Below are 23428 nucleotides of genomic sequence, written 5' to 3' on the forward strand. Positions count from 1 at the left end.
AAAAAACAGCATTAATGCTTAAAACTGTGTTAAAAGTGCCATTAAATCACACTTATTGTTCAGTTTACCCCTTGTTTTTACTTTCCCTTTTGGAGCTATGAAAAAAAAAACACCGATAAAAGTTACAAATGCGTGTCTTAAAACCAGGATACAAAGAACTACACAACTACACAAAGAAATACAGAAAAATACAACATCAGCTAAGACGAAGCATATTTCTCCTCATATCTGAGCCACTATAGCAAACTGTAATTCAACATAATGCCTGGGAGCTTATGGGCCTCAGTTTGATGTCTCGGTGTGAATGTGAAAGAGATGTTTCATTGTACTGAGACGTGACATACCAGTGGCAGCCCCTCGCAGGGCCCCATGGTACAGATGGTCCTAACCACAGTGTAACCTGTGCAGTCCCCATGAGGTTACTTGAGTTCAGTCACTGCAGACTGAGGGTTATCTCCCAGCAGAGATAGCGAGTGCCTGCTGCCAGATTTGAGTTTATATCTGGTGTATGATTTGTGTATGATTTTACCCTCCTTAAAACCATAAATGAAAAATGGCTTCTAAAATACATGAAAAATTGATTTGGAGTTTGGTGTTAAAGATTTAAAGTTCACTGTTTTTATGTAGTAAACTTTATTCAGGCTGGTTCCAGTGAAGCGATCATGTTTCAGAGGGTTTCGGGAGTCTTGGGAATATTTGACTTTCCTATAAATCAAGTGGCATTACATCATACATGGAGTGGAGCACTCAGGGCCGCCCCCCTCACCAAGCCCCTGACATGCCTCGTAGTTCATTGGCTTTCTACTGTGGGGCAGTGGCATCTGATTGGATAGAAATGAGGGCAAGTCTGTACAAGACCTACTGACAGACTGACATGGAAAGAGGAAGCAAGGCAAGCTTGTTGGAGTTTTGCATTGTTCCTACATGGAGACACATGGGGGTAGCACGAGGGGGGGGGCACCAGCACATTACACACATATATTCACATCAAATTTAGCATGAGTGTGTGTGTGTGTGTAAGTGTGGAGGACGCATGGGTTTTGTTCTCCATTAGATTTCCAAGATGCTAAAAAAACAAAAATCTTTTCTTTAAAGTGAATAAAACTAAATCCTGTCTTTTAAATCCAATCCAAGCAACACATACGAAGATGCTTCAAAAAGCTTTTCAGGTTGTTAATGCAAATTTTATGTCTGTCTGTCTGTCGTTATCATTGTAAGTTAGTTAGTTAGTTAGTACTATCATTACTATTAGCATTCTTACTATTATTTGCTATGAAAATGATTCCGTTTTAAATGCCTCTCGCATTGCCTCCGGTTCACAGAGGACATGTGTTGTATCTGTTAACAGCACTGGGCTTGCGTTATGCAACAGTCCTCTTTGAAAAAAACAAAAAAGAAAACACCCAAGGGGGAAGTCCTGCTCACTTAGCCTGCATCCAAAGCTCAGCCTAGTTACTTGCTTTTCTCTCAGTCCCCATTGATAACAGCTTGCTGTATTGCTCTGTAGACTGACCAGAATCTTAAACATGCAAGAATAAATGTTGTCATCTGTCTGAACTGTCCTTTGGACATTTGGGGAATGGCTTAGTGTCTGAGACAGATCAAACTTTCTTTCACCCCGTGAGACTACACAGCACTCTTTTGTTATCATCAGCAGGATTTAGACGACTATGCTCTCCCTCCACAGACAGGAACGTCTGCAGGAGCCTGTTGTATGTCTGTCTAGGACTCTACAGTAAAACATTTTGATAAATCATACACGTTTTAGCACTGCTTTGAAATAACACTCTTCGAGGGGTGTTAAATGTCCTTTGTTCTTGCTAATATGAAGACATGTAATGGCGTTTAATCCGTTGCTATGCCTGGCTTGATGGTTTCACCCTTGCAGCTCTAAATATAACCCCGGGAAAATAACACTGTCATGCATTGACCCTCGCTATGTTGCAACAGAGTTGACCTTGTCCAGACGGCTGAGGTAGCTTCTGTTTGCTGCCAACTTTTCAGCCAGCCTGCACGTGTCAGAGAAGCACACAGTAATGAAATCTGGTTAATATGAAGACATATTGTACTGAAGCAGCATAAAGGTTGCAGTGAACTTTGAACTGTGAACAAAGGCCTGTCCTGAAAAGTGCAGGCTGAGATGTTGCAGAAAGGTTGAAATGTCTTAAAATTTTAATTCTTCGGATGTGAAATAAGTTACAGTGTCGGCTGAAGTTGACGCACTGAAAGGAGCTGAGGTGTCAGTTGAAACGTCAGAGCTGAAAGCAAATAGACAACTCAAGTGTCAGAGGAGAAAACATGTGAGATGTCACTCAGTGTCTAAAACATGAAAAAACTGAAATGTCAGCTGACATGAAAGGAGGCCGTGTGTTAAATACTGTGTGGGAGCTGCAGTTTAAGTTCTTACAGGAGTTGTAGTGTCAGTTGAGGCTGAAGCACTGAAAGCCGTTGAAGTGTACTTGCTAAAAGTATTGTAGATTTTACTTAAAGTGCAGGAGGAAGATGAGTTGTTGGTGTGTAGGTAAGCACTGAAACACATTAAAGCGGAAGAGCTGAAAGCAGTTGAAATGTCAGTCGCTATGAAAGCACATGTAATGTCAGTTGACATAAAAGCACTGAAAGCAGCTGAATCGTCAGCTGAATGATAAATGTTGTAGTTGCAGTTTAAGTTTTTAAAGAAGTTCAACATGTCAGTTGGCATGTTACCTGAAAGCAGTTGAATTGTAAGTTGGTGTGTAACAGTTAGTAAATACAGTAAAGAAGTGATATATTGCATGGTAGCTGCAGTTTAAATGGAAGCACTTAAAGGAGTTGAAGTGCAGTCGCTAAAGGTATGTTAAACTCGCATTCAAGAGCTGTAAGAAGTTGAGTTGCCAGTTTTTATTTAAGTACTGCAAGTACCTGAATTAACAATTGAAGAGTAGGAGCTGAAAACAGTTGAACTGTCAGATAAAGATGGTACTTTAAGTTGAACCAGTGTAAGTTGAAGCATTGAAAGGAGCTGAAGTGCCAGTTGAAATGTTAGAACTGAAAATGTGTGAAATTTCAGTCTAAGTCCCGCAGATAGGTGAGTTGCCAGTTTGTGTGGAAGCGCTGAAATAGCGGTTATTAACAGCTGAGAAGAAAGAGCTGTATGCAGTTAAAGTGTCGGCTGAAGTTTGAGAGACGAAAGCAGTTACAAATGCGTCAAATAATTCGTATTAAATTGAACGATTTTGACCTGCTCTATTTGAACAATGTCTTTAGGTAAAACATTTAAACAACCATATCTAAATAAAGATTAAATAAGTGTATTTTCTACCTCATGAAACATTTTCAAAGCCAGTTTTTCTTAAAGTTTATCGCGTTGCAGGAGTGTATGAGCCGGAGACAAAGAAGACACTTGATCAGCACAAACGTCTCTTGTTAAAACATGAAGCTTCGTGCCTCAAACAAACACTGTGATGTTGGAAATCTGATCACTGTGTTTTCTAGTTGGGTTTCCAGGGGCTCCACTGACAATAGAGGGCTTCATGTTAGTGAACAAACTCACACACAGCCACGCCATTGTCTCGCCCCTTGTCTTGCAGATGAGATTAAATGCTACAGCCACCCAGAGACGGACGCGGGCACTGACCTGCGGAGAACTCATCTGTTTATCTTGATGTGGCACCCGCTGACTGTGTCACTGAGAGCACAGGATTTCAGCTGCAAGAAATGACCCTGACCGTTATCACCTGCCCACCTGATAACCAGACCATGGCTGCAAAACACAAGGCCGGTGATGGAGAGTACATTTATTTCCTGTATAATTTTACTTGAGTATTTCATGTTACTCAACCTTCTGCTTCTACTTCTACTATAAAATCATGCTATATAATATAATTAGATTATTTCTTGTACTCCTAATTTCTCTGACAGTAATAGTTACGTGCTACTTTGCAAAGTAAGATTTTATATACAAAACATATTAAAAACTTCTAAAATGTGATTAATTATCTTATATTAAACCATAATATAACAGCCTGAATGGCTACATTCTGTTTAATGGATACTCTTACTTTGAGAATACTTGTGTACTTTAGTTACATTTTGCAGAACTTTCACTTGTGATAGGATTATCAAAGAAAAGTCTTGCTGTTTTCACTATCTGCCACCACGGCAAACTGTTCACAGAGATCTTCTTAGGAAAAACATATGGGACAGACATTCATGTCGAAGGGGATATGATACACAGACCAAACTAGCATGCAAAACATCTTAAAACCCCATCCTGACTCGATGTGCGTGTGTACATTGTAAGCATGGCAGGAGGCCGTACTGACCTACATAAGCAGCACATAAAGGGATAAAGTTATAAGGGTGTGTGAGCAGCAGACAAGGCCGGGCTGAGGGGATTGTTCACTCTCAGAGACACTCTGTGTCAGGCTGTAAGCTGCTCCAGCTGGACTCCACACCCACTCGCCTCTTACATAACCTCATGCATTCCTCCCCTACATGCACTGTACATACTGATAGTGGTGTGGTGTTCAGCAGCGATGGCAGACTGGTGTGCTCTCTGGGGGTTTACATGTGTAACATCGTGGGTAGATACAGTTTAATTCAGTGGGAAAAAAAAGAAAATAGGGCTTATTGTGCTCTAAGTGAATTCAGTATTTTCTCCTCCCATCCCGAAGGACTGAGTTTCACCAGCAAGGAAGCCCTTTGTAACCTAAACAACACACAGATTGATTCTTTTCCCAAAACCAGAGGACAGAGAGCAAACAGTCCAGCCCAGGTCTTATCATAAAAGTCGAGGGGGGAAGCAGGGAGGTGTGTGTGTGTGTGTGTGAGAGAGTGTGTGTGTGTGAGGTGGGGGTTGTCTCAGTGTTGTCGGGGGTCGGTGGGAAAGCCTCCGCCCAGAAGAGAACATGGTGTTCCCAGCTTCACATCTGCGTCTCCATGCTATCGAGACAAAGGAGCTGAAGCTGATGTGAAGCCGAAGGACCAGACAGCAGCTTTCATCTGGAACAGGGCACAATTAAGCTCAATAGAAGGGACTTAAAGTTATAATCATTTGTGCCACAGTTAAAGGTCAATGTAGAGGCCTTGTTCAAATATCAAAATGATAACTTAGGAATAGTAACTGCCAGAGACTTTAGCTGAAGGAACATCACTCTATAAATGTTGCTCAGCAATGCCACTGGTGAAAGAAACATTCAGATGCTTTACTCTAAAACAACCCCTAAAACATACAAACCACCAAGACATAAAATAACCACCACAATAATCAAATTATCACAAAAAGACACAAAATGACCTAGAGGAGATGAAAAACAGCCACAAAAAGGTGCGAAAACCAAAAGACACCAATTTACTACAAAGAGATCACAGCAACAATGACAAATGACCACAAAAAACTAAAAAACAGAATGAGGTACCAGATTTGAGTCTCACATGTAACTGAGGCCTCTTCCTCTATGCTAGACTGACACTTCAAGGCCATTTTTTTGAGCCTTGAGCAAGTTTACGTCGAGTTAAACAAACACAAGGAGCACTTTTTCACTTCCTTGTCCTTGTGGTTGATGTGTTTCTGGTTGTATATTACAATGTACGTGCTTTCTACTAACTATGTTCTTTTAAAAAATCACTTGAAAGAAAATATTACTTTCTTATTACATTACATAATGCACAGCCGGAGGAGAGACTTCAGGAGTTGTGGATTGTATCTTCACAGAAATGTTCTTTCTGAAGAGGTCTGTTCTCTGCGACCATGCTGCTCTTGTGCTGTTAGGGAAACACCCAGCACACAGAAATGTTAACAACATCAGTGAGCGTGCTGGTTCTCATTACTTCTGCAGCACAAGGCAGCATATTGTGGGTCCGAGCTGTGCACAATGACGTGGGCTTCACCGTCTCTCACATGAGACAATTTTATACTGAGGCAATGCCTAGCAACGCTAAATCCTCTGCATGTGAACAACACACACCACGTTACACCACAACAAACCTGTGTTTACCACAGGCAGCAGTTACCTGGGCACCAGGTTCAGCTCCTGCTGGGGGCGCCTTCAGGTTTAGTTGGTGGAATGTCACTACGTACATTTAATCAGGAAATGTACTTAAGAACAATTTTGAGGTACTTGTACTTTGCTGAGTATTTCGTTTTTTTTCCTACTTCTACCCTATAATGTTATCTCATTTGAAGAAGGTTCAATCTCTACCTTGAGAATACACTTGTAATAAAGTATAACAATTTCAAGGTTCACGCACTAGATTTTTCCCAGAGCTTTCAACCATATCCAAGGATGCACAGACAGACATGCAACAGATGTCACGTGTACAGAACAGACCAACAAATTCACTGAGCATACAAATGACATGACAACATTTCTGATACATGTATATTTTAAAATATATGTGAAGGATATGGATTCAGGAGCAAAGAAAGAAAGAAAGAAAGAAAGGTTAAAGCGGTTGTTTTGTCCATGACTTTATGGGCGTTCTGTTGCTTTATACTGAGTTTGAGTGTGCAGGTGTGCCTAATAAAGTGGCCACTGAGTGTTTAATCAGCTGATAAAAAACAATATACTAGATTAAACTACTACAGCAGTACAGTGTATTTAGATTAGCTCCACCTCAAGGACCTAAAGAAGTAAAATGCCGCTTACGTGTTGCATCAGTAATAATAATAATCCAATGATAGAATATAGCTCTGATGGGACAGCGCCCACTCTGCTGCTATTTTTAGATTGTGGTATTATTACTTTTAGCTGACGCTTTCATCCATCACAAGATGCTTAATACACAGGATTGAAAGTTGCAATCTTTTAGTGGATCAATCAAAGCTCAATCAAATGTTAAAATAATAATGTAGAGATAGTAAAAATTCCTGACCGTAGAGCTCATCAGCCTCAAGTCCTGCATTTAAAATTTTGCTCTACTAATTTATGCAAAATGCAAAAGTAAAAGCACTCATCGTGCAGAATGGCTTCTTTTTGAGGACGCTGGGGGCGTCTTTACGCTGAGCAAATGCTGTCTTAGTTCTGTCCAAATTGACTCAAAGTTTCAAGTTGACACATATTTGTCTCTTTTGTTTGACAGTTGACACAAAGGTTTACTAAAACATGTGTGGGTATTAACGCAAACAATGCAGTGAATGCACTCGGCTGTTGACTCAGGGAGCAGTGCTGTTAAGCATAGAAAAGCGAAGAATAAGGGCGATAAGAGCAAAGTGGGTGCAGCTGCAATGCTAAAAAAATCCAAACCTTTATTTAGAATCACGTTATTGACCTGAGACATCACCCTCCAGCACCAGCCTGACTTCATCTAACTCATAAAGTAATAATCTTTCTGGTTGTTTGGGGCTTTATTCCTGTCAGGTAGGAGTTTACAGCCGTTGAGCAACAGACAGTGCAGATGAGGTGAGTCGAGGCACTGCCAGAGAAGGCACAGCAGACGCTGCCATTTTCTGCCAAGTCTGTGATCACGCAGCCTCATGCTGGCAGGCCGTGTGGGGCAAAGACCTGCCAACCATGTCTCCAAATGTCTTCTACGTCCCAAGATACATCGGTCACACTGACTGCACTGAACCCAAAAACCCTTGTAAGACTCCAGCCCTGACAAAAATATCAGACATAAACAACTGTTTACTTTGGGGTTCTGCTTTCTATAAAGCCATAAGGGTAGATAAGTAGATTTCCTGTTACACATAAAATATCATTTGGCATTTGATATCTGGACTTTGAAACACTCTAAACAGCTGCTGTGCGTGATGCAACAGCACATTTTCCTCACAAGTCTGGAGCCATTTCAAGTCAGCAATGTACCGAGTTGTTGCAGCCATTCGCTCTCAGGTTTCTCAAGACTTTAATGTGAGCTGGGAGACTTGAGCGAGTCGGCAGTCAAGCTGTATTACAGAATATCAGTGTCGAGGCTCAAGCCCTTTGGGGTTTGTGCATGCAATGGAAAAAAACAACTTTAAAGCTCAGAAGTCACTACTTTACTGCCAGAAACATCGGCCTAAACAAATAATTTACAGTCATATACAAGTCGCTTTTATAATATATTTCTATTGAAACCAGCTCCTCTCATAGGAATAGTTTGACATTTTGGGAAAAATGTGCTGATGGGAAGATTGATTCCTTATATCTGTTAAATGTGAGGCCACAGCCAGCAGCAGGTTAGCTTAGCTTAGCATAGAGACTGGAAACAGGAAGAAAGCACTAATTAACACGTTTTATCTCATTTGTTTGATCCAAACAAAAACTGAAGATTAAAACCATTTCACAGCCCTTTTAACTGCTCTGTGACAAAAAATCATACACATAACTCTGTAAATCAACAAATTGTTGTTTTTACACTTTTTTTTTTTTTTTTTACCATTTTTGTATGAATTTAACAAACACTACCTAATGTATTCATTGGTGAGCTTTAGAGATGCTTCTAGGTGAATTTTAGGCTAGCTGTGTCCCTTTGTTTCTCGTGTTTATGCTAAGCTACGCTAAGATAAGCTAGACAGCTGCTGCCTGCAGCCTTTTATTTACCACACAGATATGAGAGTGGTATTGATCTCCTCGTCTAACCAACCAAAACGCTAATATGGAGATTTTCCAAAATGTTAAGCTTCTTCTTTAAGTTAGGACTCAACAATAAATGAAGTGACTGGCAGATATGTAGATTTGATTGCTGTATTTTGTAGATTTCAGTTCAGGTCATGAAAGAATAGAAACCTCATTTCTATTCACATTTGCTGTCTGGCCAGCTGTCACCAGTTTGGTTGACCCAGTTTATCTGAGTGGGCTGAGGCGCTGACCAGCACAGCCATTTTGATTTGCAGCCATTTGTATGGCCTATTGTGAGTGGGAGAAGAGGAGGACTGCAGCCTCACACCACAGGGCTCACGCAGCACTTTTTATGCAAACTCTCGGCCACCGTGTGCTCACTGCTGCTGGTCAGAGGAGCACCGGTTTGTTTGACCATGTCTGCCCTCCACTCGCTTCCTGGATGCCCTTCATCACACTACAATCTCTTAATCACCGCTGTGCCTTTCAGACAGAGAGGGGAAAAAAAGGTTGCAACCGGATTGGCTGCTCTTGGTGGAGCTGTTGCTAAGGGGAGGGTTTCACTCAGTGATGGATAGAAGTGGCAGCTGGTGGGAGCTACCACTTTGAGCAACGTATACATCAACTTAATGTTTCATTTATACACTGCTGGCATCATGTTCAATGTGAAAAAGCTGAAGAAACGTGATTGATCTCGTCTAAACCTCTCCCAAACTGAGGTTTTTAAGATCATGTTCTCTGCTCCACCAGTGTTTTTTCTTTTATCAAGTTTATTGTTGCACCTAAATAAAGTCTTATCACTTCTAAAGGGTCAATGCACTTTACAGCTTTTATAGCCATTTCAGCAATTATTCCCACCGTTTGAGATGATTTGTTGACTGTGTAAACATCAGAGTTTGAAATGAATGCAAAAATTGTAATGCAATTGCAAAATAGGTTGTGGGCTGAGGGGGGGGGGGGGGGGTTGTTTACATCCTGGCTTGTGAGAATATAGGCCTATTTAATAGTTGCTGTATTTTTTCTCTAAAGCGATCTGCTCAAAATCTAATATTGCCATTCAACCTTTGAGTTTGTGTTTTGGGTATAATGATCAGTCTCAGAACTATTAAGCAGCATTGCAGTATCTGTATTTGATAAATGATTGTGCAAAATTTGAAAAAGCCATAAAGTTTTACTGCACCTTGAAGCTGCATGGGCAGGTGATTTTCCTGAGCACAAACGTCTATTTGCATAGAATAGATATGAAATGGTTTTATTAACAAATTCTGCTTGCGAGCCTTGACCTCCTTTGCAGAACTGGTGTTCTTTATTCCCCTACAGGTAGAGCCTCAGTAAAGTACTTTTAAATCCCTCAACACCAACATTACATAAAGCTTCTAAACTACATGCAACACTGGGCCAAGTAATAGTTGTAGCTTGCGTTTTAAAAATACTCCTTACACAGCCTGAAGCACTTTACAACTTGCATAAGAAAGTTTCTGAACTACTAAGAGGAAGAGGCATCAACACCACCAACATCCTTCCTGCTAGAAGTGACAAACAAAAAGGAAGCAAACACCAAGTTTCCAATTATTTATTTCAGTTTTACTGCATTTCTGCGGCAATATAAAATTGGTTTTGAAAGAGCCAAGGACAAATACATGAATCATTTCATCATGAACCCCTTGATGCACCATTTACGCTGTCAGACAATGGGGAGGTAACTGAACAGGGCATGAGGATATACAAAAAGTCAAGGCACGCCATGTTACAGTCATACCACGTGGAAAGATTTAAAACCTCTGCAGGTCAGAGCCCTTCAGCTCAGCATTAAAATTATTTTACAGGAGGGACAGAATAACCAGCATTCAATTTCTCCTACAGTCAGACCTTTTATTCACAATCTGGTGACTAATTCATGTTCCAACTTGAAATGAAAAGACTAAAAAAAAAACAAAAAAATACAACTAAGGGCAAGTTTCAGCATAAACCGGAGCTGTGCTTCATCTGGACTTGGGTACAGATTCAATAAACCTCCACCTGACACAAAACGTCAACCTCTGCACCGAGACAGGCGGAGGGACGTGTGCAGGCGTCACTGGTTTCGGGTGCGTTTGGTGGAGGGGAGAAGAGGGAAGTTGGAGTGTCGCTACTCAGGAGTGAGAGAAGTCACAAAGTGGTTACCCTGGTCAGTTCACTGTCCATTGAGATCTATCAGGAAGAGATGGGGCCCTTCTCAACACATCCCACTGTGCAAGTCAAGCAGTCCGGGGGGGGGGGAGAAAAAGGGAAAAGAAAAATGTAGAGGCTTCTATCTTGTGAAGTTTCCCCCTCCGATTTCTCTCTTGTATCTGTTGGTGAGGTGGTCGGCTTGCAGCGTGAGCTTTGACAGAACTCCGAACAGTCCTCTGAGGTGATAGTGAAACTGATGCTCCAGGTCAGAGTTGTCGTCCAGGAGCAGGTCCCCGGTGACGGGCTGCTGCTCCTCCTGCTTCACCGCCATCTCCAGGAAGCTGGCGCCGCTGCTCATCTCCTTCTTCAGCAGCCCCCACTCCATGTCGTTCTTTATGGACTTGAGGAGCAGGTAGTGCTCGTACATGTCCCTCTGCTTGTTGGGACACGGCGGTTCATTATTGTTATTGGGCTCCACCTCGGAGGGCGCCTGCTCTTCCAGTGGCACGTCTCGCAGCAGGCTGGGCACCATGATGGTCTCATCCATGTTGTTGGCAGCTGCTATGAAGCGGTGCATGACGTTGATGAGGGAGTGCTTGTTGCTGGCGGAGTCGCTGCTGATCTGCATCATTTTGAAGGCTTTAGTTTGGCGTGGTTACAGTGTAGAGCTGGCAGGTGGGGTTAAGGCAGAACTGCTCGGTGTTTTAGAGGTGGCTGATCTGCAGGAGGAAGAGAGGAAACATGAGGATCTAAGAAAACTGCACACACGGATTGATCGGCTGCTGCAAAAAAAAAAAAATGCAACACAACATGCACAAAAGTCAGGCCTAAAATACTTTGAAACAGGTTCACACATTCAGCATGAGCACAAAGGCTGACAAAGGCAGCCAGTTCATTTCCCCACACTCAGCTAGATTGCAGGAAATATGAAACTGGGGCAGCTTGTTTCTCATCTAATCCAGAGCATAATCTGACTTCTAACACACACACACAAAAAAAAACATGTCGACAACTACAACAACCACCATCATTTTGCCGCATCGTGATGTCTGAATCACATCAATATGACCTTGTCTTCCCGATATTAAAACACTCGTGTCTGAGGCCTAGAAGAAAAAGGATGTGGACTGACCTGAACCACGGGGTAACCTGAGGAAAGTCTTTTTGGCGTGCTGTTAAATTAACCAAATCTTCTCAGGCTCTGCACACCACCCACCAGGAAGAAAAGTCAAAAATTTCCCCAACTGCCTGGCAGCTGAAGCCTGCTTTATAGCGGACCGCCGGGTTGGGGTGGAAGAGAGAAACAAAGTCCGCCCTCCTCCTGTTTTTCTACTGAGCCCATTGGACAGCACGGAGGAGGGAGGCGGACCCTCCGAGCATCTGATCCGAAACGGACCAATACCACACCAGATCGCAGCTGCCAGTCAAATACATTTGTCCAGGGTTTGTCTGCAATTAGCTGCACCCTATTTACTTCACTTTTTTTCCAGGCCGTTTGTAGCCTGAAGGCAACGCTGATGCAAGTTTGCACAGGAGCGCTGCTGCACGCTGTGAGTCATGTGTGAAAACTACTATGTGTTAAATTATTTTTAATGCAAAAGCCTAAAAGAGGGGAGGAAAAAAAAAAAGAGCCCTTGTTTAATGAAGTTTGAGCTCGTTTTGTCGCATTTACCTCCGGAGTTATGTTACACAGCACTGCCACCTGCTGGGCGGGTTTAGTTAACTGTCATATTAATGGACTTCATACTGACACCAGTCGGTTTCACGCAATGTTTACAAATTAATCTGTCAGTCACATGTGTTCAGTTCAGTCTTGCATTATTTGGCCTTGAGGCAAACTGATTGGTGATTTTGGGCTATAGTTTATTTTTAGTTCATTTTATTTCTGTGTTCATGCTTCATCTGGCTCATCCCACGTGGGATTAGAAGACACCGCCACTTTACAAAAACACACATCTTCTGGTAACGCAAACACAAGAAGGATTAACACATTTTAGATTTATCCCAATAAAGCGCCCCCCCCCCCCCCCCCCCTCCCCAAGGCTTTCAGCTAATGTAAATGTTTTGTATGTCAACAACCACCTTATTTGCATCATCCATATTTACAAAAATCAACATGCTTTTTAAATCTTACAAGTGTATGATCAATAAATAAATACTATAAATAATATAGATAAAAAATTGGCTTGGAGGAGGTGTTGATCTTACCAGATGGTTTCAGTCTGAATCTGCCCCCCTGTCCTCCATTGACATGAAACAGTGACTCTGATTCTTCACTCTGAGGTTTGAACCCCTCAGGTTTATCTGCATGTGTAGAAACAGTCCGCAGCGCTGAGAGTCAGGCAGACATTTTGAAACCTCCTAGCAGGAGCAGTCCAGGTGTGTTTAATGAAGTTAATGAACAATGGGGGCAGAGGTGTGGGTCCTCCTGAGGAATACCTGGTGTCATCACTGACACCTGTGACTTTCCTGCCGTGTCAAGTCTGAATATGAGACAGAACAACAGGGGGGAGCAAGAGCAGTGGTTCACTAAATCACTAAAACTTTGAAAATAAATGTATGAGCAGTGAGCAAAACATCCCTTTTTTCCACCTCTAATTCACAGAGAAAAGGGCAAATATTGGACCAAAGTTTTGAAAAGTTTAATTTCTTCTTGCACGAAGACTTTCCTGTCTTGTTAATGATCTGGAGAACGTTGGGATTTCTCTTGTAACCCTTTGATAGATCTCAAAAGAAACTCAGTCAACAAGGACACATACAGCCTGCAGCCAGTCGGCTTAGATATTTGCTTTCATCTACGGTTGTAAAGTTTTAAAGTGGTGAAAACACATCACCTGTTTGTATTGATAGTAACTAAAACCCTTATCAATAAGATCTCTGCTGCGTTCATTAACATTAGCACCAAACAGTGGCGACACCAGAAAAATCAATCAATCAGAGTTCCACACCTCCGAAATACCTCAGTTATGGACACTTTCTGGTTCTTTTACAGGGTGGGAATAAGATGAGTACATACAGGATGTAGGAAGCCCACTATTTTAGACTTCATTACCCAACATTCATAGTGGGTTTTTGAGAAAGGTCTCCTCAGCTAACTGAGCTGTATTTTGTCAAAATTATCATACTGAGAAATTACTGAGCTTTCTTTGATAATAATAATCATCTTTGGTTGAATTAAAGCAAAATACAACTTGAATAGTTCTCACACACACACACACACACACACACACACACACACACACACACACACACACACACACACACACACACACACACACACACACACACACACACACACACACACACACACACAGTGTTAACAGGCCGTGGGTGCTTCTATCAATATTTTAACCACGGATTGTAATATTGAATTTGAAATTAAAGATTAATGTGAAATCTAGTCAGAAAACCTGAAAATTACAACTTCTCAAAGCCGTACATTTCAGTCCTGTCTTCACTTAATGTGAAACATGTCAGTTAAACCTGGACAATGTGTTGACAAAAATATTGTGATCTTGTTTGGATTCTGATTGTCACTCTCTAGACTAGTATAATCTTCATCCGTCTTAAATTATGAAGAAGTGACCATAACGTACCAACATTTTCTTTCTTATATGTTTTACGGTATAAACATCCTCTGAATGCACACGTCACATTATTTAAATGCAGATTTACAAACAATTACACCTCACCGTTTGTCTGCCAAAATATCTGCTCCTGCCAGTGTGTGTTTGTTTTTGCATCTTTTCAGACGCATGTAGAAGAAACGTGCAGGGCGGACACATCCTGAGCACGCACACTGTTAAAGATACTTAAGTTCATCTTTATTTCCTTTTCTTTTTTTTTTTCAAGTATTTCACATGCATCCACAAAAGAAGAACAATTTAACACTGAAAACTGATACGAAGTTGGCTGGACAACTGTGTTTTCAACAATACTGGCCTACAGAGGGAAGTCCTCTCTGTAAATCATGCTCTGATGTCAGGGTGGCGACCTCTTGTCCGTCTCTCAGGCTTACGTGGGTTTCACACACAGAAACGCTCTTAGTGTTGCAGAGAAGTTTTAACATTTATAAACTTATTGTCTAAATTTCATCTGCTTGGCTACAAGACTAATTTTAGCAAAATTACAAAATAAGGCAACTGCGTTATACAAAGACAGAAGAAATGGAAATGCTGGCAACTGGCGGAGTTAATTAAGTCAAATGAAAGTGACTATTCAATTCAATACCTAACTAAATCCCAGGAGTAACAAATCATCTCTGAAATGTCCAGGTCCCTTTTTATTTTTGGTCAAACTACGACGCAGATAATGTCCCTTTAACATTTCCCTTCTGCTTGTTTGTCTTTGGTGAGACTGAATAAAAGACAAAGCAGTGAGTGTTTTTCCCTCTAAAATGACATTGACTAACACGCACAACATTAAAAAAAAAAAAAAAAAAAAAGATCACAGGAGATCCCTTTAACTCAGTTTGCACCAGGAGCAGCCCGTCAGTGACCTGCGAAGACAGACGGAAAACGAATCAGACAGGCTGTTAGACGCTAGATCATTAAATCACCGCTGCAGAGATTTCCCAATCTGTGTATAATCTGCAATCATTTGTGTAAAATGGAGTCTCGCAGCAAGGAACCGTGGTGTCCGCTTCCCCAGTTTTCTTAATTTAGCCGATAAAAAGCCTCACCTGTGGAGAGTCGCTGTTAGACCATCTCATACTGGTTGTTGGTTATGTATCGAGACAAGCAGCAGGACAGGAATATCCCAATGAGCTGAGACACAACAGAAAAAACATAAACACAGTTACAATCAAAATACACAAAACTAACCTTTGTTCTTCTGTATGACACAAAATTATGTTTTTTTTTTTTTTTACAACCTGGATTTCTTCAAAATGAAACAGAAGGTTGAAGTCATGACACTATCTGGTGCAACTCTGATCTGCTGTAGTTTTACAATGTGATTGTTGATCAGTATGTTTGTGCATTTGTTTTTATATTCGTATTATCTACCACTGCCCCCTCTATAATAGACAATAAACAGACTATAGTGAGCAGCGAAGTGACTTTTTGGACACTGAGGGATCCTTTCAGTTTGGTCACTCAATGTGCATAAGCTTAGTTGAAGGGGCCCTGAGGAGTTTCTGACCACTGGTAGTGCTATGGAGCAATGTTTCTATGAGTGGGTTCTGTTTATTCTTGTGCACTTATACAAGGATGTGTCCTGCCAACAAGGTAGAAAAATAGAGAGTAAACACAGCAATGCAGAGAGGAAGAAGACTGCTAGCAAGTAAGCATGGATGTAAACAATTCAGGTTTCAAAAACACTTAAGGAGTAAGGTTACCCCCAAATCCTGCTGGAACCCTCCATCCTGGCATATTTACAAAAATTCAACAAAGGAGTGGGGGAGCAACATCTGTAGGAGGTGTGACTTTGTGGCTACACAGCGTGTGACGTGGGGGGGTCAGGGGGACACTGACTGACCACTGCTCGGCTGCTGTCACACTAGCTACAGAATAAATGCCATTTTGAAGCCTCAAGTTTGGCTTTAAGGTCGCCGTCATCTTGATTTTTTGGAGGCGTAGTGAAAATCATTCCACGAAGACCGCTTCTGATTGGTTAGTTACAAGGAAGTTCCGCTCTACAGCATACCCTGCTTTATCGTCTATTTCCCACTAAATGGAACCAAAATTTACAAAATGAACATCAGACTGTGTTGAAGAAGTCTTGAAACTAACGACAGAGACCATAAACTCAGCAGGAAAGCGTTTACTGAGATAATAAATCAAGTGAGAAGTACAGTCATTTTCTCATAGACTTCAATACATTATGACTTCTATTTGGAGCCAGTAAAGCTGCTCCCTGCTGGCCATTAGAAAGAATGCAGGTTTAAGGCTCTTCACTTAAAGAAAATAATATTCCTTTATTACTCCCATGAGGGGGAAATTTACAACATTACAGTAGACCGGAGGAGATATTAAAAAAAAGGGGAGATATAAAAAAAGGTATAGTACATTGTTAAGTGAAGTAAAAAGATGAATAAATATATTGCAAAGAGTAAGGCTGCTTTGAAAGACCCAGAAACTATGTCCACTTCTTTTATAGAGTCAGTGAAACTGAGCTATTCATTTCTTCAATGGACTACAATCACCACAAACACTGATTGGGCATAAAAAGTGGCAAAGTTTCACTTTTCCAGCTTTATTCAACCATTTATCCTGTGACAAAGAAACAGCAACATGTGTCGTACCTGGAAGAATGCAATCCCAAAAGAGATCCCTGCAATGATCCCCAGGTTGGCCTCCATCACATGGGTCACCTTAGCGAAGCAGCCCTACACAGCAACAAATACAGATTCATAGAGATGCTTTTAACAGTGGACAGTTAACCGATTAACCTGCTTGTTCTTAAAGACAAATTTTAAGCCATTTAAACTGAAACTACACAGATATCTAGCGGTGGGGCAGGCAGTGAACTCACCACTTTGTACACTTCTTTCTCAGCCTTGTCGAGGTCTTTCAGGGTCTCCGGCAAGCATTTGACGTTGTCTTTACAGCAGCTCATAGGGACGCCCTTCTCTTTGAAGTAAGCTGTGTCATTCCAGTCAGTGTAATTCGTCACTCCGCAGCAATGCAACTATAGGGAACAAAGCCAGCGACAAAATTTACACAACACTGTAACATTTCTTTATGCAACAAAAAAGTGGGTCAAAAAGTGTTTTTAACAATGAAAAAAAAACAGTAAGATATTAGTTTTTTCACCAACAATACAATGAGTGACGTTACTGCAGATGTTTGAGATCACCTACTGGGAAAACACCTGCAGTGAGAGAGCAGCTCTCTGTAGTTTAGTCGTCCCTTTTAAAATCTTGCTATATAAACAAGAGTTCTTTAGTTTGTACAGTGGGACACACACAAAGTCAGATAAGTGTTACACCACTAGTGTAATGAAAGACTTCCACACTTACAGTCCTCTGGATGACGTCAACTGCACCACTGCTGCTGTCGCTGCTATTGTAGTACTTGACAGCGTTTTTATAGGCGACGCCCAACTTGGCCTTGATCTGGTGAATTCAAAACCAAAGTAGGTAGGTTATATATTTTAATGAATGGGCTGGTGTGATCCACCTAAACAAAAAGAATATCTTGATGCAACTCACCTCATGCCTGAAGATAAAGCCTGAGATGCCAGCCACAAGCTCAGCCAGGAACACCAAGGTCAAAAACATGGCGTACTGAAAGAAGCATAGCAAGTGAACAATCATGTGTCAACATATCAACGTCAGTGTTTTGGGGAACTCGCTGCACGTCCACTGACCAGTTTGAGCATCCATGGGCTGCCGCGGCATGTAGCGAAGCAGCCGAACAGTCCGAAAATAACGATGATGGCTCCGGTCCCGATGAGGACATATGGCGCGTTGGTGCTCTCCTCAGATGCCAGGGAGAAATAAGCCTCCAGGCTCACCTTCCCCCACACCCCGACAGCGAGCAGGATCACGCCTGTGAACTGGAGGAGACGGCAGGGCGAGTCAGCTCCGGCATCAAAGAGCAAAAGAGAAAGAGGAGCAGAAAGACAGGGACGTCTCTGACACAAAAACCTGAGATTAAAGGCTGAAAACCACTCAGTTAGACGGTTAGAGTCAGGCAGCATTTTAACAGATCAGACTCCTTTTGAATCATTATTATCACATCTACAGCATTTAGGTTTTGCTTCTAATGATTGGAAGTGACAGAAATTACGAAAAAAAAAAATAGGAGAAGAGATTTGATCAGATTTGGACGTATATTTGAACAAATAGGGATATTTTTGTAAACTTGGAACTGGTTTTAATAAAGTGTTTTTCCCTTTAATGTAAATGCTGTGAAAAAGAATTTCCCTTCATAGACGATAAAGTCAAACTACCAACCCACCTACACTAAATGCTTTTGGATCTAAAACTGGAATCCACTGAATAATCATTTTGACCATTTGCTTTTTCCCCTTCATTATATATATTTTAGGGTTTTGGTTTGTTGGTTGAACACTTTCACCATTTTCTGATGTTTTTACACACACAAAAAAAACTTAAAGGGAGTAAATAATAATTAAAGTAATTAGCTAAATTATTAGTTCATTCCACAATCAAAACAAAATTATTCAGCAATTGTTTTGATTTGTTTCCTCAAAGCAAAGCGCCAAACATTTATATCACTGACTACAGTCCTATATGTGAGAACTTGATGCTTTTCTTTGCCATGTATTACAGTAAATTTTATGTCTTTGTGTTTTGGACTTTTTAGTTGAGATGAAAAATAAGCTTCTGAAGACGTTCTTGAATTTTGGGAACTTGTGTTGTTGTTTTCTGACATTTAATGAACCAATCACATAAATATCAAACAAGAGATATTTCTCAGATTTATCCATTAATAATGAAAACAAGTGCTAGTTGCTAAAAGTATGTAAAAACATGAAGGTTTGCTGTGTACCAAGCAGTGACCTGCACCACATCTGGCAAATCTCAGGGATTCTTTTAATTAACAACCATGATGGACTAAATCCTGGAGAAACACAATCTCCCTCATTGATTTCCTTTATTAAATCTTCACTGTTGTCAGGGGAGTAAAAGCAGATGAAGAGAAGCAGGTGAGTTAAAGGGGACAGTGGAGCTCTGACACCGTGTGTAAAACAGGATACAGCCTCTAATATAGTTCATATATTTGATATATTTGACATATTCTCCCTCCGCGTGTGTCAGTCATAAGATACACGATTCATATGCCGCAGATGATTCATTTATTGGCAGAGACACACCTGGGACGCCCCACTGGCCTGAGGTTTGATCACCTGAGCATCTTTTGCTTTAAGACGGCCCACACCAGTCATTAGCCTGAGGGGAGGCATCAGCTCAGCCAGCCAAGAGCAATAAATTACCAGATAAAAGCACTGAGCTGAACTTTGCGTTAGCAGCCGCAGCCTGAGATGGCTGTTTGCTCGGTACAAAGATTAACGCAGGGAGCAACGATAACTACTCATTTTCTCCTGAAGACAACTTTATATTTTCCTTACCTGTGAGAACAAACAGACCAGACATATTTCACAATTAAGCTTCATATTAAAACTGTGACAATTAGTTGATTAATTATTTTGTTACTGAATCTTTAAGCCATTTTTCAGGTTAAAACACCAAACACGTGCCTGATTCTTGCTTCTTAAATATAAGAATTTCCATCTATTCTTTGACTTATTGACAATAGACCTGAACACCTCTGTGTTTTGCACTGCTGGTCGGACAAAACAAGGCATCTGACGACGTCACCTTGAGCAACAAAGTACCAGCATTATCACAAATTTCTGACCTTTTAAAAGCAAATGATTAATAGACTACATCACACCTGCTTTGAATCCTCAAACAAGCAAATGTTTTGCTTTTTGGAAACGATAATGTTCTCATAATTTCCATTACGGGCATCTTAAACTTCTGATAAATTGATTCTTTGTTATTGCCCGTGTAAAATAGAGAGTTTTTAGTCAGTGCACAGTAGATCAGCTGTACAGTTGGGCTGTCATTTTATCATTTAACTGATTAGTTGTGTGCGTGACAAAACGTCAGAAAATTGTGAAAAATGTCATTCACTGTTTCCCAAAGTACAAAATGACACCCTCAAATGTCTTATTTTGTCAACTTCTCAAAGTTTAGAGTACAGAAACCAGAAAATATTCACATTTAAGAAACTGGAATAGGAGAATTTGGAAATGTTTTAATTCTTGACAAAAAAATACATCTTTTATCAAATTTGTTGGTGATTAATCTAACAGCTGACAACTAGTCGGTCAATTATCAGTTAGTTGCAGCTGGACTGGACATTTAATCTCTCTTACACTACCTGACATAAAACAAGACTTCTATCCTCTTCTTTTTTTACTCTTTGGCATTCAGTGTGGATGGCAAAGTAAGATTTTCATTGTACAGGGAAACCCGTTTCTGCACTGTACACTTGACAATAAACGCTTTGAATCTTTGAACCAAAAGAAAATAAATCTGTAGCTGTTTTGATGGTCAAATTAGTCTTTTTTTTTTTTAAACTGCAAAAAATTACCAGTTGCATCCTCTTAAATGTGCATATTTTCTGGTTTCTTCCATCTTTTCTGACAATAGGTGGTGTCTTTGGGTTTTGCATGTTTTTTTTAAAAAAAATCCCAATATTTGCTTTTCACAGGAAATGTTGTGGCTAAAAAATGTTACTGCATTTTATTCTGTCAAAAGATTAATCGAGTGATCGCTGCAGCTTTTATGTATAATCAGGATGGACTTTATATATATAAAATATCACTTCTAACAACCAAGTTTGGTGAACTGACGTCTTCGAGCTCAGCCAGTTTTTGGGACACTAAACGTTGGTAACCGTCTTCATCAGGCGGTGCATTTTCAACAAGTGGCTCTTTATGTCAACACAAGCTCCGCTCCGACTGGTGGACGTTTATCCAACATACGTAACTCCGTGTGTGTTTTCGTCGTGATTAGAGGGACCTATGCAGCGTTATTCAGCCTTGTTGGCACCGCCGCCGCTTTTAGCCCATTGTTGCTCCTTTAGCTTGTTGTCCCCCATTACATGTCAGACAACTCACCCAGAATATGAGGCTGTAGGAGATGAGGAAAGTCTTCAGGCAGGTGATCACTGGCTTCGTCTGGAGCCGTCGAGACGGCGGCGACATGCTGGCGGTCGGTTTTTCTTAAACTTTGCACTGAAAAAGAGAGAGAAAAGTTGACTTCACGGCGCCCTGGAGGCGAGAGGGGAGCAGAAACTTCGGGGGTAAATCCAGAGAGGGAGAGGGGGAAGTGTCGTCACTCACTCAGATTCACTTTCCTGAAGGAATAAACAGCTCTGCTTTCAGACCGGCGTCAAGTCCACGGCGGCACGTAACGCCGTGCGTAACACACTTCCGCCTCACGTACGGCCTTCGAAATAAAGACACCCTTCCCTACCTACATGTTTAAACAACACATTCGAGGGGAAATATTGTTGGCTTGACTGAAATGAAAAAATATGGATTTCTAAATGAATTAGATTTAGCCTACAATTGATTTATTCATTTTTATAGCCCTGATCTGTCATTAAACACACCATTGTCACCTCACCTCGGGACCTTCAACTTTGCTCTTATATAGTTTCTATTTCGCTTTCTGTGCTTATTTCTGTCCTTGTGTTGTTGCAACAGCCACATTTACCTGCTGGGGATCAATAAAGAACTGCTCTTGTCTGATCTTTAGATTATTAATTGCAGGCTGTTGAGTTGTTCCATTCTATTGCTATAAGTTGCTATAAGTTCTTAAGTCTTAAGTTCTTAGTTGTTACCCAGCTCAATGCAGGGTAACTTTTATTTTACATTTTTTCTTCCAATTGATGCTGTTTTATTTGGTATTAAGTGTAAAAATCCATGTGTCTGGACAGTTCTTCATAGATTTAAACATTTGCTAATTTGAGATGATAAGAATCTTTTTTTCTTGTGCAGCGTACCACAGTGCAGTTTTGGACCTTCAAATGGGATGTTTGCTATCTTATACATACAGTGTCAGGTCTTCTGCAAAACTCTCATATTGTATAATAACGTGAATATACAGCTTAAGGAAATAAAGAAGAACTGATTAAAATAAATGAAAATGATGGTACAGGCTACTTTGTCAAAATCAGAACCAGCTTTATTGGCCAAGTATGTGTACATATTTGAGTGAAAGATAGAAATAATAAAACAAGGACAAGGACAGTAATGCTGAATATAGACAGGCAAACATAAATAACAATGTATAATGCACATAAAAGAAGGTGAAAAATAGGTGTACATAGCAATATATATTAAAAGCAACAATAAACAACAACATCTATACCCAAGTCAATCACAAATAGTGCAAATGAATATATAATGAATGGGTAATATAATCAATTACTTTATATACATAAGGTGGAAGGTTATTATAGTATGCATGTATAGATGTCTCTATACAGTATATACAGCATGCAGGATTTATATTGACATTGACGGATGAGTAAGTACCTTCTCATAAATTTGGCCAAGTGAGTTTGATCATTTCACCAAGTCAAAGTACGAGATCATAAATTTAAAAACATGGCGTATTAATAGCTCATAGTTTAAATGAAGTCAAGATTCTTACTTTCCTCTTTTGTCTAAAAAACAAACAAACTTGTATGCTTTTACTTTGAAGGCAGCGCGTCACTTCCGGCCTCATGCTGTCTGACTTTATGACCAAATGCAGTTTATTCCACTGGTGATGTGACGCGCTTGTATAAACTAAATTTCATCAGCTGGTTAAATAAAATTACCATAACATGTCGCCCGTAAGATAAACATGAAGTTCTTTTTTCTTTTCAAATCCAATTCCTTCTCGCATTATCTCCTCCTCTGAAAGTTTATTACAACTTTATATCTTTTAATCGACATGTTCTAACTAAATTACATGTGATGGCACTTTCAAAACACGAACATCTCATGTTAAATCGTGTGAGTGGAGATCTATTTTAATCATTGCACGGTGTATATTTCCTCTCGTTATGTCTGGGAAACACATTTTAACCCTTTTACTTGGGTTTCTATCTATTCCCATCTGTACTGACCTCCACTCTCTGGGCTCAGGAGCTGCTGGAGGGGTGTTACGAAAAAGGCTCATCATCGTGTCTAAAGCAGCACAGTGGGAGGAAACACACGAACATGAGGAGTCTGACAGCGCCACCAAGTGGTTTTGGACTTTGATGATGAGCCAGAAGGAT

At 40.6% G+C, this 23428-nt stretch overlaps 2 protein-coding genes across 3 annotated transcripts; both read right to left on the reverse strand.

The window, feature by feature from the left end:
- Nucleotides 1-10079: 10079 nt before the first annotated feature.
- On the reverse strand, nucleotides 10080-11940 carry mid1ip1l (MID1 interacting protein 1, like). Its single transcript, XM_070836896.1, has 2 exons — nucleotides 11806-11940; nucleotides 10080-11392 (listed from the first exon to the last, which is right to left on the reverse strand). Exon 2 carries the CDS (start codon nucleotides 11302-11304, stop codon nucleotides 10813-10815), a length of 492 nt encoding a protein of 163 aa, XP_070692997.1. The 5' UTR covers nucleotides 11305-11392; nucleotides 11806-11940; the 3' UTR covers nucleotides 10080-10812.
- Nucleotides 11941-14475: 2535 nt separating this feature from the next.
- tspan6 (tetraspanin 6) lies at nucleotides 14476-21550 on the reverse strand. Of its 2 annotated transcripts, XM_070836684.1 has the most exons (9): nucleotides 21498-21550; nucleotides 21273-21389; nucleotides 17985-18173; nucleotides 17827-17901; nucleotides 17635-17730; nucleotides 17148-17303; nucleotides 16918-17001; nucleotides 15355-15439; nucleotides 14476-15171 (listed from the first exon to the last, which is right to left on the reverse strand). In XM_070836684.1, the coding sequence occupies exons 2-8, from the start codon at nucleotides 21357-21359 to the stop codon at nucleotides 15371-15373; spliced, it is 756 nt and encodes a 251-aa protein (XP_070692785.1). In that variant the 5' UTR covers nucleotides 21360-21389; nucleotides 21498-21550; the 3' UTR covers nucleotides 14476-15171; nucleotides 15355-15370. The 2 variants fall into 2 exon arrangements, with proteins under 2 accessions (XP_070692785.1, XP_070692784.1); XM_070836683.1 differs by lacking the exon at nucleotides 21498-21550 and having other exon boundaries at nucleotides 21273-21476.
- Nucleotides 21551-23428: the final 1878 nt, after the last annotated feature.

The sequence above is a fragment of the Pempheris klunzingeri genome, chromosome 9 (assembly GCF_042242105.1).
Source record: "Pempheris klunzingeri isolate RE-2024b chromosome 9, fPemKlu1.hap1, whole genome shotgun sequence".
NCBI classification, from domain to species: Eukaryota; Metazoa; Chordata; class Actinopteri; order Acropomatiformes; family Pempheridae; genus Pempheris; species Pempheris klunzingeri.